The sequence below is a fragment of the Ailuropoda melanoleuca genome, chromosome 2, assembly GCF_002007445.2.
Source record: "Ailuropoda melanoleuca isolate Jingjing chromosome 2, ASM200744v2, whole genome shotgun sequence".
In the NCBI taxonomy this organism is placed as follows: Eukaryota; Metazoa; Chordata; class Mammalia; order Carnivora; family Ursidae; genus Ailuropoda; species Ailuropoda melanoleuca.
In genome coordinates this window covers 177,407,371-177,420,111 of record NC_048219.1, presented here as the reverse complement: position 1 = coordinate 177,420,111, position 12,741 = coordinate 177,407,371, and the positions used below count along the sequence as shown (strand labels likewise).

The 12,741-nt window shown below is 37.2% G+C and overlaps 1 protein-coding gene across 6 annotated transcripts in view; it reads left to right on the top strand.

Annotated features, from left to right (window-relative positions):
• Positions 1–12,741, top strand: part of BARD1 (BRCA1 associated RING domain 1) — an 84,839-nt gene that overhangs the window by 42,847 nt on the left and 29,251 nt on the right. For all 6 annotated transcript variants that reach the window (XR_004623616.1, XR_004623617.1, XM_034655126.1 and 3 more), the window contains one exon: positions 11,655–11,763. Coding sequence is in view for 4 of the 6 variants with exons in the window: in XM_034655126.1 (XP_034511017.1) it covers positions 11,655–11,763 (109 nt within the window). In the remaining 2 variants the exon portion in view is untranslated. The remainder of the gene's footprint in view (positions 1–11,654; positions 11,764–12,741) is intronic.

Sequence of the window (12,741 nt, the reverse complement as noted above, 5' to 3'; positions counted from 1 at the left end):
GAGGGAGGGAGTTCACTCTTTGTATCACCTTCTTCCTTCACGTGAAGTCTGATACACTGTGTTAAGAAATATCTTATTAGGGTTGTGATTGAAATTGAGTAAGGGTATGGATTATAGTAGATTTAATAAACTTGATTTTTCACTCAGGAACATAGCATGTTTCTCCATTTATTTAAGCCTTTTGTTACATTTCTTAGTAAAGTTTTTAATTTATTTTATATATGTGTGATTTTATATATATATATGCGTGTTTATGGGTGCACTTAGTATTGATTGAGATTTTCTAGGTATTTGATTCTTGTGTTGCTCTGGTGAACTGGATGTTCTGTTAGTAAATAGAACTTGTTATTTCTGATATATAGGAAAGCTGTTCATTTTAGTACATTTCTCTTACATCTAGCTAACACCTAATTCTAAAGATCGGATTACCATTTATTCTTACCACATTTGTCTGAGTTTCTAGGACAATCCTATAAAATAATGTGATAGTTGGCATACTTGTTTTATTCTCATTTTTAAAAAATATTGACTGTAGGTTTACAGTCAGTATTAAAATCATTATGAAAAATAAAGATCTTCTAGTTATTTTACTATTTTTTAGTAAGATTGTACTTTATTAAATGAATTTTAGCTTATACTGAGATGATCTTGGACCTTTTGCATGTTGATGTCATTAATACATTTAAAATATTAAACCATATTGTATTCCTCTGGTAAACTTGATTTAATGTAGTGTGCTATTCTTTAAACAAATACTTTACATCAGTTTGCTAGGATTTTATTTAGTATTTTTGCATTTATAGTTATAAGTTGAAATGATCTGTTTTTATCTTTAATGTTTTTCCTCAGAGTTTGATAATAAAACTTCAGTGTAGTTAGCACACAGTGTTACAGTATCAGGTGTACAATAGAGTGTACACGTGTGCAATTTAGTGATTCAGCGATTCCATGTACTACCCAGTGCTCATCAAGGTAAATGTATTCTTAATCCCCTAAACCTATTTCATGCATCCTCCCATCCACCTCTCCTCTGGTCATCTGTTTGTTCCCTATAGTTAAGAGGCATTTTTTTGGTTTGTGTCTCTCTCTGCTTTTTTCCTTTGTTCATTTGCTTTGTTTCTTAAATTTTACATATGAGTGAAATCATATGGTATTTTTCTTCTCTGACTGGCTTATTTTTGCATAGCTTGATAATCTAAATCCATCCACGTCCTTTGCAAATGGTAAGATTTTATTCTTTTTTTTTTATGACTGAAGAATATTTTATTGTACGTATGTGTGTGTGTATAAATATATATCACATCACATCTTCTTTCCTCATTCATCTATTGGTGCACGCTTGGGCTGCTTCCATAGTTTGGCTGTTGTAGGTCCCGCTGCAGTAAACATAAGGGTGCGTGTCTCCCTGCAAATTAGTGTTTTCATATTTTTTGGATAAATACCCAGGAGTGCAATTACTAGATTGTAGGGTTTAATTTTTTGTCTATGTTTAATTTTTTGAGGAACCCCCATACTGTTTTCCGTAATGGCTGCACCAGTTTGCAGTCCCAGCAGTGCAGGAGGGGGTCCTTTTTCTCCACATTCTCCTCAGCTCTTGTTTCTTGTGTTTTTGATTTTAGCCATTCTGACAGGTGCGAGGTGGTATCTCATTGTAGTTTTGCTTTGCATTTCTCTGATGCTGAGTGATGTTGAGCATCTCTTCCTGTGTCTGTTGGCCATCTGGATGTCTTCTTTGAAGGAATATCTGTTCATGTCTTCTACTTATTTTTAATTGGATTATTTGGGGAGGTTTTGGTGTTAAATTGTATTAAGTTCTTTATATAGTTTGGATACTAACCCTTTATCGGCTATATTATTTGCAAATTATCTTCTCCCATTCAGTAGGTTGTTTTTTAGTTGTATTGGTTGTTTCTGTTACTGGGTTAGAAACTTCATTTTTCTGTAGTCCCAATAGTTTAGTTTTGCTTTTGTTTCCCTTGCCTCAGGAGACCTATCTAGAAAAATGTTGCTATGGCCAATGTCAGACATTACTGCCTGTGCTCTCTTAGAGGACTTTAATGGTTTCAGATCTCACATTTAGGTCTCTAATCCATTTTGAGTTTATTTTTGTGTATGGTGTAAGAAAGTGGTTCAGTTTCTTTCTTTTGCGTGCTGCTGTCCAGATTTCCCAATTCCATTTGTTGAAGAGACTCTTTTTCTCATTGTAAGAGAGACTGTCTCATTCTCTTTGTTGAAGAGTAATTGACCATATAATTGTAGGTTTATTTCTGAGGTGTATAGTTTGTTCCATTGATCCATGTGTCTGCTTTGTGCCAGTACCATACTCTTTTGATCACTACAGCTTTGTAATATAACTTGAAGTCTGGAATTGTGATGCCTCCTGCTTTGTTTTTTCTTGTCAAGTTTGCTGTGGCTATTTAGGTCTTTTATGGTCCCATACAAATTTTAGGATTGTTTGTTCTAGTTCTGTGAAAAGTGCTCTTGGTATTTTGATAGGGATTGCATTAAGTCTGTAGATTGCTTTGGGTAGCTAGTGTAGACATTTTAATTTAAGAATATTTGTTCTTCCAATCCATGAGCGTGGAATGTCTTTTCTATTTGTTTTTGTCGTCTTCACTTTCTTTCATCAGTATTTTATAGTTTTCAGAGTACATACATGTGTTTCACCTCTTTGGTTAGGTTTATTCTTAGGTATCTTATTTTTTTGGTGCAGTTGTAAATGGGATTGATTTCTTAATTTCTTTTTCTTCTGCTTCATTATTAGTGTATAGAAATGGAACAGATTTCTGCACATTGATTTTATATCCTGTGATCTTAATTCATTTATCAGTTCTAGTAGTTTTTCAGTGGAGTCTTTGGGGTTTTCTATATATAACCTCATGTTGTTTGCAAAGAGAGAAAGTTTCACCTCCTCCTTACCAATTTGGATGCCTTTTATTTCTTTTTGTTGTCTGATTGCTGTGGCTAGGACTTCTGTTACTATGTTGGATACAAATGAAGTGGTGAGAGTAGGCATCCTTGACTTGTTCCTGACCTTCAGAGAAAAGCTCTCAGTTTCTCCCCTATTGAATATGATGTTCACTGTGGGTTTTTCATATAAGGCCTTTATTATGTTGAGGTATGCTTCCTCTAACTATACTTTGTTGAGGGTTTTTATCATAAAAGGATGTTACACTTTTTCACATGATTTTTCTGAGTCTGTTGAAATGATCATCTAGTTTTTATCCTTTCTCTTTTGATGTGATGTATCACATTGATTGATTGGTGAATATTGAACCACCTTGCATCCCGGCAATAATCCTACTTGATTGTGGTAAATGATTTTTTTAATGTATTGTTGGATTCAGTTTGCTAATACCTTGTTTGAGGATTTTTGCATCTGTGTTCATGAGAGATACTGGCATGTAGTTCTCTTCTTTTTGTGGTGTTTTTATCTGGCTTTGGTACCAAGGTAATGCTGGCCTCATAGAATGAAAATGGAAGTTTTTCTTTCTCTTTTATTTTTTGGAAAAGTGTGAAAAGAATAGGTATTAACTCTTCTTTAAATGTTTGGTAGAATTCATTGGTAGAATTCATCTGTGAAGCTGACTGACTGGTCTTGGACTTTTGTTTTTTGGGAGTTTTTTGATTACTGATTCAATTGCATTGCTGGGAAATTGGTCTGTTGAGATATATATATAAAATCTATCTATATATTTTTTCTTTAAGATTTTATTTGAGAGAGCACACAAGTGGGGTTGGGGGAGGGGTAGAAGAAGAGGGAGAAGCAGACTCCCCACTGAGCAGGGAGCCTGACATGGGGCTTGATTCCGGGATCATGACATGGGGCTTGATTCCGGGATCATGACCTGAGCTGAAGGCAGGGACACTTAACCAACTGAGCCACCCAGGTGCCCCAAGTTCAGATTTTATATTTTCTCCTGCTTCACTTTTATACGTTACATGTCTCTAGGAATTTGTTCATTTCTTCTAGGTTGTCCAATTTGTTGGCATATAATTTTTTATAATATTCTCTTAAGATCATTTGTATTTTTTTCTCTCACCTGCTCAGCTTGATTACTTCTGTTACTCTGTCCTCCCAGTTGCTAATTCATTCTTCTGCTTCCTCTTGCTTGCTATTTACTCCACCTAGTGTATTTTTAATTTCATTTATTGTAGTCTTCTTCTCTGATTGGTTCTTTACCTTTTTATTAAGGGTCTCACGGATGTCCTCCACTCTTTTCTCAAGTCCAGTGAGTATCTTTATGATCATTACTTGAAATTCTCTATTGGGCATATTATATCAGTTTTGCTTATGTCTCTTGCTGTGATTTTGTCCTGTTTTTCATTTGGGACATTTCTGTGTGTCCTCATTTTGTCTAACTCTCTGTGTCTGTTTTTGTGTGTTCGGAAAGTCAGCTACAGCTCCTGCTCTTGAAAGTAATGGCTTTATGAAGAAGAGGTCCTGTGGTGCCCTGCAGTGCAGTGTTGCCTGTTCACCAGAACCTGGCAGTTCAGGAGTGTCTCCTGTGTGTGTAGCATGAACCTTGCTGTTGTGTCCTGGCTACTTTTCCTCCTCAATCTAGTCATCTGCAGTGGCTCCCTTTGCCAGTTGTGGGCAGTGTTGGGTCCCTAGCTAGGGTGAGGTGCATAATTTTAACAGGGTATTCCATGGGGGCTCTCCGCCACCGCCACCACCGAGACCAAGGCCCTGCAGTGTGTGCAGGTAGGGAGACCCCGTGTTGGCAAGGCTTACACAGGTCTTCTGTGGCGGGGGCTGGGACTGAGACGAGATGGGCTGCAGGGAGCAGGGCTTGGTATAAGCAAGCTAGTGCATGTTGGTGCTGCGCTGTTTCCCCCACGTGGCTGTTTGTTTGTGCCTGGCTGCAGGGGGAGGGATATGGCACCTGCCAGCTCCTTTGTTCCTGGTGGAGTCTCCCTGTGAAACCTCCCCCTCACTCTGAGATGACTCAGTGTTTTTTAAACTGCTCTTTCTGTGCTGCATCTCCCCTGGCTGTTCGCTGAACTTTCTTTAAGGGTGGGAACTCTGCTTCCTGATGCCCTCTGGGCTCTCCCCAGAACCCAGCTGGGTGATTTTTAGAATTTTAGGCTTTAACTCCCTCTGGTTATAAGAACTCACGAAATTCGGCTCCTCTCTCTTTCAAAGCCAGATGTTATGGGGAATTGTCTTCCCTGTGAGAGCTCCCTGGTGACAGTCTGTTTTTTTTCTCCCTTCTCTGTGCCCACGGCTCCCTCCCTCTTGGGGATGCCATGGTTTGATTAGCTTCCCACCACGTTTCTGCCCTTCCTACCCTCTTCAGTGTGGCTTCTTTTCTGCCTTTCATTGTGGGGTTTGGTTTGCCAGTCTTTGGGTTGTTTTCTGGGTTTTTTACACTGACAGGAGTGTTATCTAGTTGTATCCATGGGACAGGGTGATCTTAGGGTCCTCTTACTCCACCATCTTCCCAGCCTCTCCTACTCAGCTTCTTAAAGATAATCAAGGATGCTTTTGACCTTCTCTGGTTACTGGAACATGAATGGAGTATCTTACAGAAATAAATTCTGACTCCATTTGGCACATCACTGTCAGTTTTATAATTTGCATAGTATATAATATTTGAAGATTTCTCTAATTTTGTTACTAGTAGTTATCACTCTCAAATAGTAATATATTAATAGTAGAATACAGGTACTAAAGAGAAGATGGACTTTTTGTTATTTCATTAAATTTATCTTTAAATAGTCCCTGTAGAGTATAAAAACAAAGTTTACCTATTTTGCACTTTCATCTAAGGCTGTGATTTTTCAGAGGATGCCCATGAAGATCATCTTACTGATGCTTAGCACAGGCGCACCAGTGAGCCGGGGTCTGTGAGGAAATACTGTCTGTATTGTATTTCTCGTATGTATAGCAGAGTCTCTCAAACCTATAAAGCTTTGGGTCTGCCTTTATATATTTTAGGTAAATGTTGTGATAGTTCTTGAGTACTGAATGCCAAAAAATACTGTCTTTGTTTCCACATACTTCAGGGCCCTGTAAGCTGAAGGAGGCATATAAGCCTGTCTCGAGTCCATTGGTTTTCATTGCACTATAGACGTAAGGAAGTCATGGCTAATGTAGTTTCTATTGAAAGCATGTTTGAGGGGCGCCTGGGTGGCTTAGTCAGTTAAATGTCTGCCTTCGGCTCAAGTCATGATCCCAGGATCCTGGGATTGAGCCCCACGTCGGTCTCCCTGCTCAGCGGGAAGCCTGCTTCTCTTTTCTCCCCGCTTGTGTTCTCTCTCGCTATCTTTGTCACTGTCTGTCTCTCTCTGTCTCTCAAATAAATAAATAAAAATAAAATCTTTAACAAAAAAAAAAAAAAAAGAAAGCATGTTTGATGGAAGACATATGTCCTTACACCAAATAGAGGTTCTTCTTACTCAACATTTGAGGAAATATGTATTTTAAAGTAATCTCTGCACCCAGCGTGGGGTTTACGATCAAGACCCGAGATCAAGAGTCCCATGCACTACTGACCGAGCCAGTCAGGCTCCCCAAAGTTTAATATTTTTTGATTGACTTTATACCTTTTCTGCTACTATAAGAATTCAACTTGAATTATTTCAGTTGTGTGTAAAGCAAACTTGTAGAGAGGAGTAAAAATTTTTGTAACTTAGCGCTGGTAGGGAGAAGAAAACCAGAGACAAAGTCCAGCCTTAGAATTATTTTTGGATGTCTTAGAAGGGAGCAAAGCATGTATATGAGGGCTGAGGGATCCAGGTTAGAAAGTTCTGTATTCTGATACGTTCTGGTATTAGGTTGTCATAAATGGTGCTAAGACCATGTGACTTTAAATTTTGGAGAGAAGACTCAAGAGCTATTTTTTTAGTAATATTTTTAAAATTTGAAAATAACAGAATCTTTTTGTAGTCCAGGAGGTGGAGAGAGTCAACAATTCAGAAATATAATTAGGCCTCGAATGTCTATGGAAGACCAGTTATAGGAAGAGAAAGAATGCAATATGATTTATTGCAGAGCTAAATGAATTTAAAAGCATCTTATTGAATACTGGTGGAGGGAAATCTTGAAACCTTGTAAGTAAGGCGAGACAAAGGTAACTAAGAATTGACTACATATAGTACTATCATTGATACTCTTTATCTACCATGTTCATTGTTTAATTAAAAAAATACAGGGATTTTGGTAAGTTCACCAGTGAAGTCTCACGGTCCTGAATTTCCTTGTGGAGGCTATGATCCTTAACTATGAATTTCCTACTGCAAAGTTTTGGGATCCTAAGTCTTTATGATTATGGAGGGAATATGTATATAGTAGAAGGTTATATATATCTACTTTGGACTTTATATTTTGTTTAGATTTAATGTTAATCTAACACCTTACTGCTTTTTAAATCACATTTCATTTAGCATACTTTCTTATGTGCTTTGGGCTTTTGCTATGCAAACTTTGCCACTTTTTAAAATACATTTTGCATTTAAATGCAGTATTAATTCACTTAACTCTGATTTTACTTATGTTTTACGTGAGAAATTTACCTCTTAGGCACTAAAATAAGAGTCCATTACCCAAGAGGGAAAATTACTTCTGTTTGAACCTCAGATGAAAAGGTTGATATCTTCTATGCTTCATTGTTGCCTGAGAATATTTATGTTGATGACTGGTCAAGACCTCGGTGGCTGTTCTTCCCCACTGCCTTCAGTGCATCCACTGTGAGCCTAAAACAAGAGCTCTTCATCCCATCAGAACCACTTTGAGTGTATGCAGAATAACATGTGCCTTTTTTTTTAAAGAGATGTTTAAAGTTTAGGATTTGGTACTTGGTCTGCCACTAACAGTTTTGTTTGCAAGGGTGTAGCATTCGTAATTAGAAAATATTACATGGACCATTAGATCTATTAATTGTCACACTGCCCTAGTTAATTTTTAAAAAATTAATCTTCTAGAACAGATAATTTATGTTTTGTAGCTTAAGAAAAAGAAATGTTGCTCTTTTGAATTTCTGTGCCTTTCCTGCTTCACAGCAAGCCAAGTGACTTGAAAAATTGAAATCTATGTGTTTGCAATTTTATGGGATTCATAAAGGATTTCATTCATGGACTCTCTTGGCAGCCTGTCATGAGTGATAGGTTTAGTATTAGTAAAAATGACTTTTTGCATGAGCATTTGGGACTGAATGATCTGTATGTGTAAGTGCATATTAGAATTTGTCCATCTCCTCCTCCCTTTTTTTTGAGTGGCGAGCCTTCTCTGGGGCCTACCTATGGGCAGGTTCTACAATATTCTTGAGTGGAAAGGACACTAAAGGGTTATACTGTATTCTGAACTCTTGCCTTTGGGCAATGTTAAACACAACAGTTCAGCTCTTAAATAAGAACTTTCTTCTCATTAGTCTTAGTAATCAAAAAGAATCCTAGTGAGGAAAGTTATTCTCATTGTCTTCAATTAACTATCATTCACATTGATAGTCTTCTGTGCATGTGACTTTCCTTCCAAGTGTTACCTTTTTTCAAAAAAAAAGATAAATTAATTATGTAGATTTATTTATGTATTTATTTAAAGTTTATTTATTTATTGTAGGGGGGGAGTGAGTGCAAGTGGGAGGAGGGAGAGAATCTCAGACTCTCCGCCAAGCACAGAGCCAGACATGGGGCTTGATCTCATGACCCATGAGGTCATGACCTGAGCCAAAACCACAAGGCGGTCCCTTAACTCACTGAGCCACCCAGCACCCCCTAATTATGTACATTTAAAACCAGTTATTTTTTACACTAAGTCTAAAGAAAGTATTATTGGTCCATTCATTCAAATATATCATTTTGGGGAAAAAAAGTTGTATGACTTTTTTGTGCCCATGTGGTAAAGGAGAAATTTTACGTGCCCTATCTCCTCCTGGTGTGGGTTTTTGAAGGTGCCGCAGAAAAACTTGATTCTAATTTCAAATTTCAGTGGTCCACAACAAAGCAGAAACATGACATTTAGTAGGCTCTGTCTCCTGTGATGCAGGACTGAGGTTTAACCGATTGTCTTTCAATCTGTAGCATTTGTATGTGCCGTTCTCCAGTTCATTAGCGATACAGGAGGGCTAAGGATTTAGTGGGCTGTGTATAAGCAGAAGCGTCCATAATCCCAGTGCATGTTTAAGATCATACGAGGTAGTGAGCTTTGTGTAGTAAGGACTTGAAATGTAAGTTAGAATCCTGCCAGTCATTTTATGGAGGAGAACTTTAGACAGTACAAGCATCTCACTTGTTCAGACCATTGTTTTACTGGGTACTTTTTGTTTGAAGCCCACTAGCTGCTGGTGGTACTTTCAGGAAATACTTTCATTAACATTGCTTTATGTTATCATAGTGGTTATTCATATCTGTGTAAAACAAGTATACTGTAGTTACTGTTTATTAAAGTATACTTGCTTAGGCTCTTACATTTTCTTTCTTTGAAGTGTGAAATTTACTGTTGTCTATTTTAAAAAGTCCTTTGGTGTACAGTGATTTTTTTTTCTTTTTGGATGACATATAGTGTGACATCTTTTTTTGTTGTTTGTTCATTTTTGTACTTGGTGGTTTAAGACCTAGAATATTGGTTCATTATCTCGGATTTTGATTTTGATTGTCATACTCACAGAATATATGTGCGAGGGGATTGTTTATTTGGCAGGTGAGCACAGTAATGTAAGAGAATGAAATTAAGAAGTATCAAGTATAGTGGATGAAATCAGCTGCCTTTTGAAATAAACTGAGATTGTCTGCTCTAATGTGTGGGAATTTGGAAAGACCCCAAATCCAGCACAATGGCTTGTCACTTCGTTGTAAACCAGAAAGCAGAAACAAAATATAGTTCTTGGCTGGAGAAAGACTGTTGCCAGGGAAAGGTTCCAAATTATTGAACCTAGGCCTAAAGGGAAATCTGAGAGTACTAATTTATCAGTGTTTATGGACACATCCCAAGAAGATTGAGTGAGCTGATAGTCATGAGTAGCAGTCATTAGAGAAACGGCTACTGTGGTTCATTTCATCATGCACTAGCTATCTCCTCCTACTATGCCATCAAAACCACTTTCTCCAAGGTCATTAATGACCTTGCCTCCAAACCAGATTGGTTCTTCTATCCCTCATCTATGTGCGCTTCACATAGCATCAGAGTTGACACCTTCCTCCCTCCTCTTCCTCCCACTGTTTCCTTCCAGATCTTTTTCTGTATATTCAGTACAGTACAATTTGAAAAACTGGTATTGTACCATGTTTATCGTTTTCTGTCCTGTTGAACACATTGCATGTTCACATGCACTTTAGTGGCCATTACATGGATATACCATAATCTTAAAAACCATAAAAGCTTCTAAAAGAAATACTCATTTTAGGACACTTTTTTGTCATAATAAAATATATTAAAATTATTCTGAAACCATATGTAAGAGAGTGGAAGAGTAGACAAAAGTTGTATATTTTTAACAATTTACTTATAATTAAAAAACTAATGGACAATATTGACTATTTTTTGGAATAAACAAGAAAAACACAACCTGAGTCAAGTCACTGGAACCTTGTTCTTTCTGTTTTCTTGTCTGTGAAATAGCAGATTTCTTCTATTTCTGAATTCTCTTCCAGTGTAACATATTCTTTTTTTTTGTAATAATTTTTTATTATGTTATGTTAGTCACCATACAGTACATCCCTAGTTTTTGATGTAAAGTTCCATGATTCATTACTTGCGCATAACACCCAGTGCACCATGCAATACGTGCCCTCCTTACTACCCATCACCAGCCTATCCCATTCCCCCACCCCCCTCCCCTCTGAAGCCCTCAGTTTGTTTCCCAGAGTCCATAGTCTCTCATGGTTCATTCCCTCTTCTGTTTATCCCCTCTTCCTTCTTCCCTTTCTTCTCCTTCCGATCTTCCTACTTCTTATGTTCCATAAATGAGTGAAACCATATGATAATTGTCTTTCTCTGCTTGACTTATTTCACTTAGCATTATCTCCTCCAGTCCCATCCATGTTGCTCAAATGTTGTGAAATCGTTCTTAACATATTCTATGACTTGTGAATTAGTACGTGCTGAAAAGTCTGCGTCAACTTGTTCCCTAAACCAACAGTTGATTCTTTTGATGGCTGTGATGACTATACAATGTACATACATATTAAAGTTAATTTTAAAAGTGCCCTGCTCACTGCTGTATTCATTTGTTTGTCATGTGGCGTGGTTTTTTTTCTGCAGATCTGCATGCCTGTCCTGTGTATTTATCTAATTTCTGTATTTGTTTATATAGAATATAGAGCTTATAATAGCTATGGTAAATTATTTTTATTTGCATTTGAAAGCATCTTGCCCTTGGTGATTAATGATTATGAAGCTATATTAAAAATATGAATATGAATACAGAAGAATACAGAGTTGTGAAAAAATTCATGTGTAAGTAACAACATATTCAATTAAAAAACTCTCTAGAATGGTCTGATGTCAAATTGAAATTTCACATCTTTTTTCCATTGAATTCAGCAGCTTTTGATACTTGATCCTTATGCTTTGTATGAATTCTGAGTCATTTATTTTAGTAAAAGTTGTATATTATTAAGGAAGTTGAAAAAATTCTTCCCCTGGTGTATCCATTTAGTTAAAAATCAAGTCACACATTCTATTTACTTAAACCCATCTGCACTTATTTTACCAGTAACATATTTGGTTTGCGGCCTGTGGATTATGCAGACGGTGAAAATATGAAATCACTGTTGCTGCTACCAGAGAAGAATGAATCATCATCAACTCGCCATTGCTCAGTAGTAAGTATGGATTAGACTTTGGGAAAGTTATGTCTTTTATTGGAATTGGTTGTGAAAGGAACCTAATAGGAAAATTTTCAGTTAGTAAATTGCTTTCAATCACCAATTATCGAACACTTCCTTTGTATTAGGAATTGTGAGTTCAAAGACTATTAGAATCAGAATAAGTCTAACAGCAACTATTTTTTGGACCCTCCTGTATATTTTAGGGACAGTCATACTGCAACCAATGGGACAGATGGAGCTCTTATTCTCAAGGAGCTGACATTGTAATGAGAGATAGGAAAGAGAGAGACTGTAAATATGTAAGCTAATAAAAATAAAATAAATTCAGGAACTTATGAATGTGTGGTTTGAAGATTTTGTAGAGTATAACTGAATGGAGGTTGAGGGCCCCAGAAAAGGCACTGCTTTAGCTGGGGTCATTGAGGAGGTCCTCCAGAGAGCTGATGTTTGATTTGAAACTTGAATGAGGAGGAGGAGGAGTTATCCAGGCGAACATCTGTCTGGACGACAAGTGTTCCCTATAGCAAATGTTGTATAGGGTCCCTCAGTGGATGAGCTTGGCGTGTTTGAAGGTTAGAGAGAAGGTCATACTTGCTGGTGACTAGTCAGTGTCTAAGAGTAATGGAAACCACTGGGAGGATTTAGAGCAAGGGAATGACATGATTTGATTTATGTTTTAGAAAGTTCCCTCTGGCTGCTTGTAGTAAAGAGACAGGGGCAGAAGCAGGGCGATTACTGAGGACTGTTGCACTGTGACAAGAAGGGATGTGATCACTTGGATTAAGGTAATGACAGTGGAGATTGTGAGAAGTAATGAGGTTTAGTGTATATTTTTGAGTTAATGGCAACAAACTTTCTGATGGATTTTATATGAAGTGTGAATAAATAGACCTAGTGTGACTTTAGCAGTGGGGTGGTAGATGGTGGTGCTATTCCCTGCTGTGGAGAAGGAAATCAGTAATTCTCTGCCAA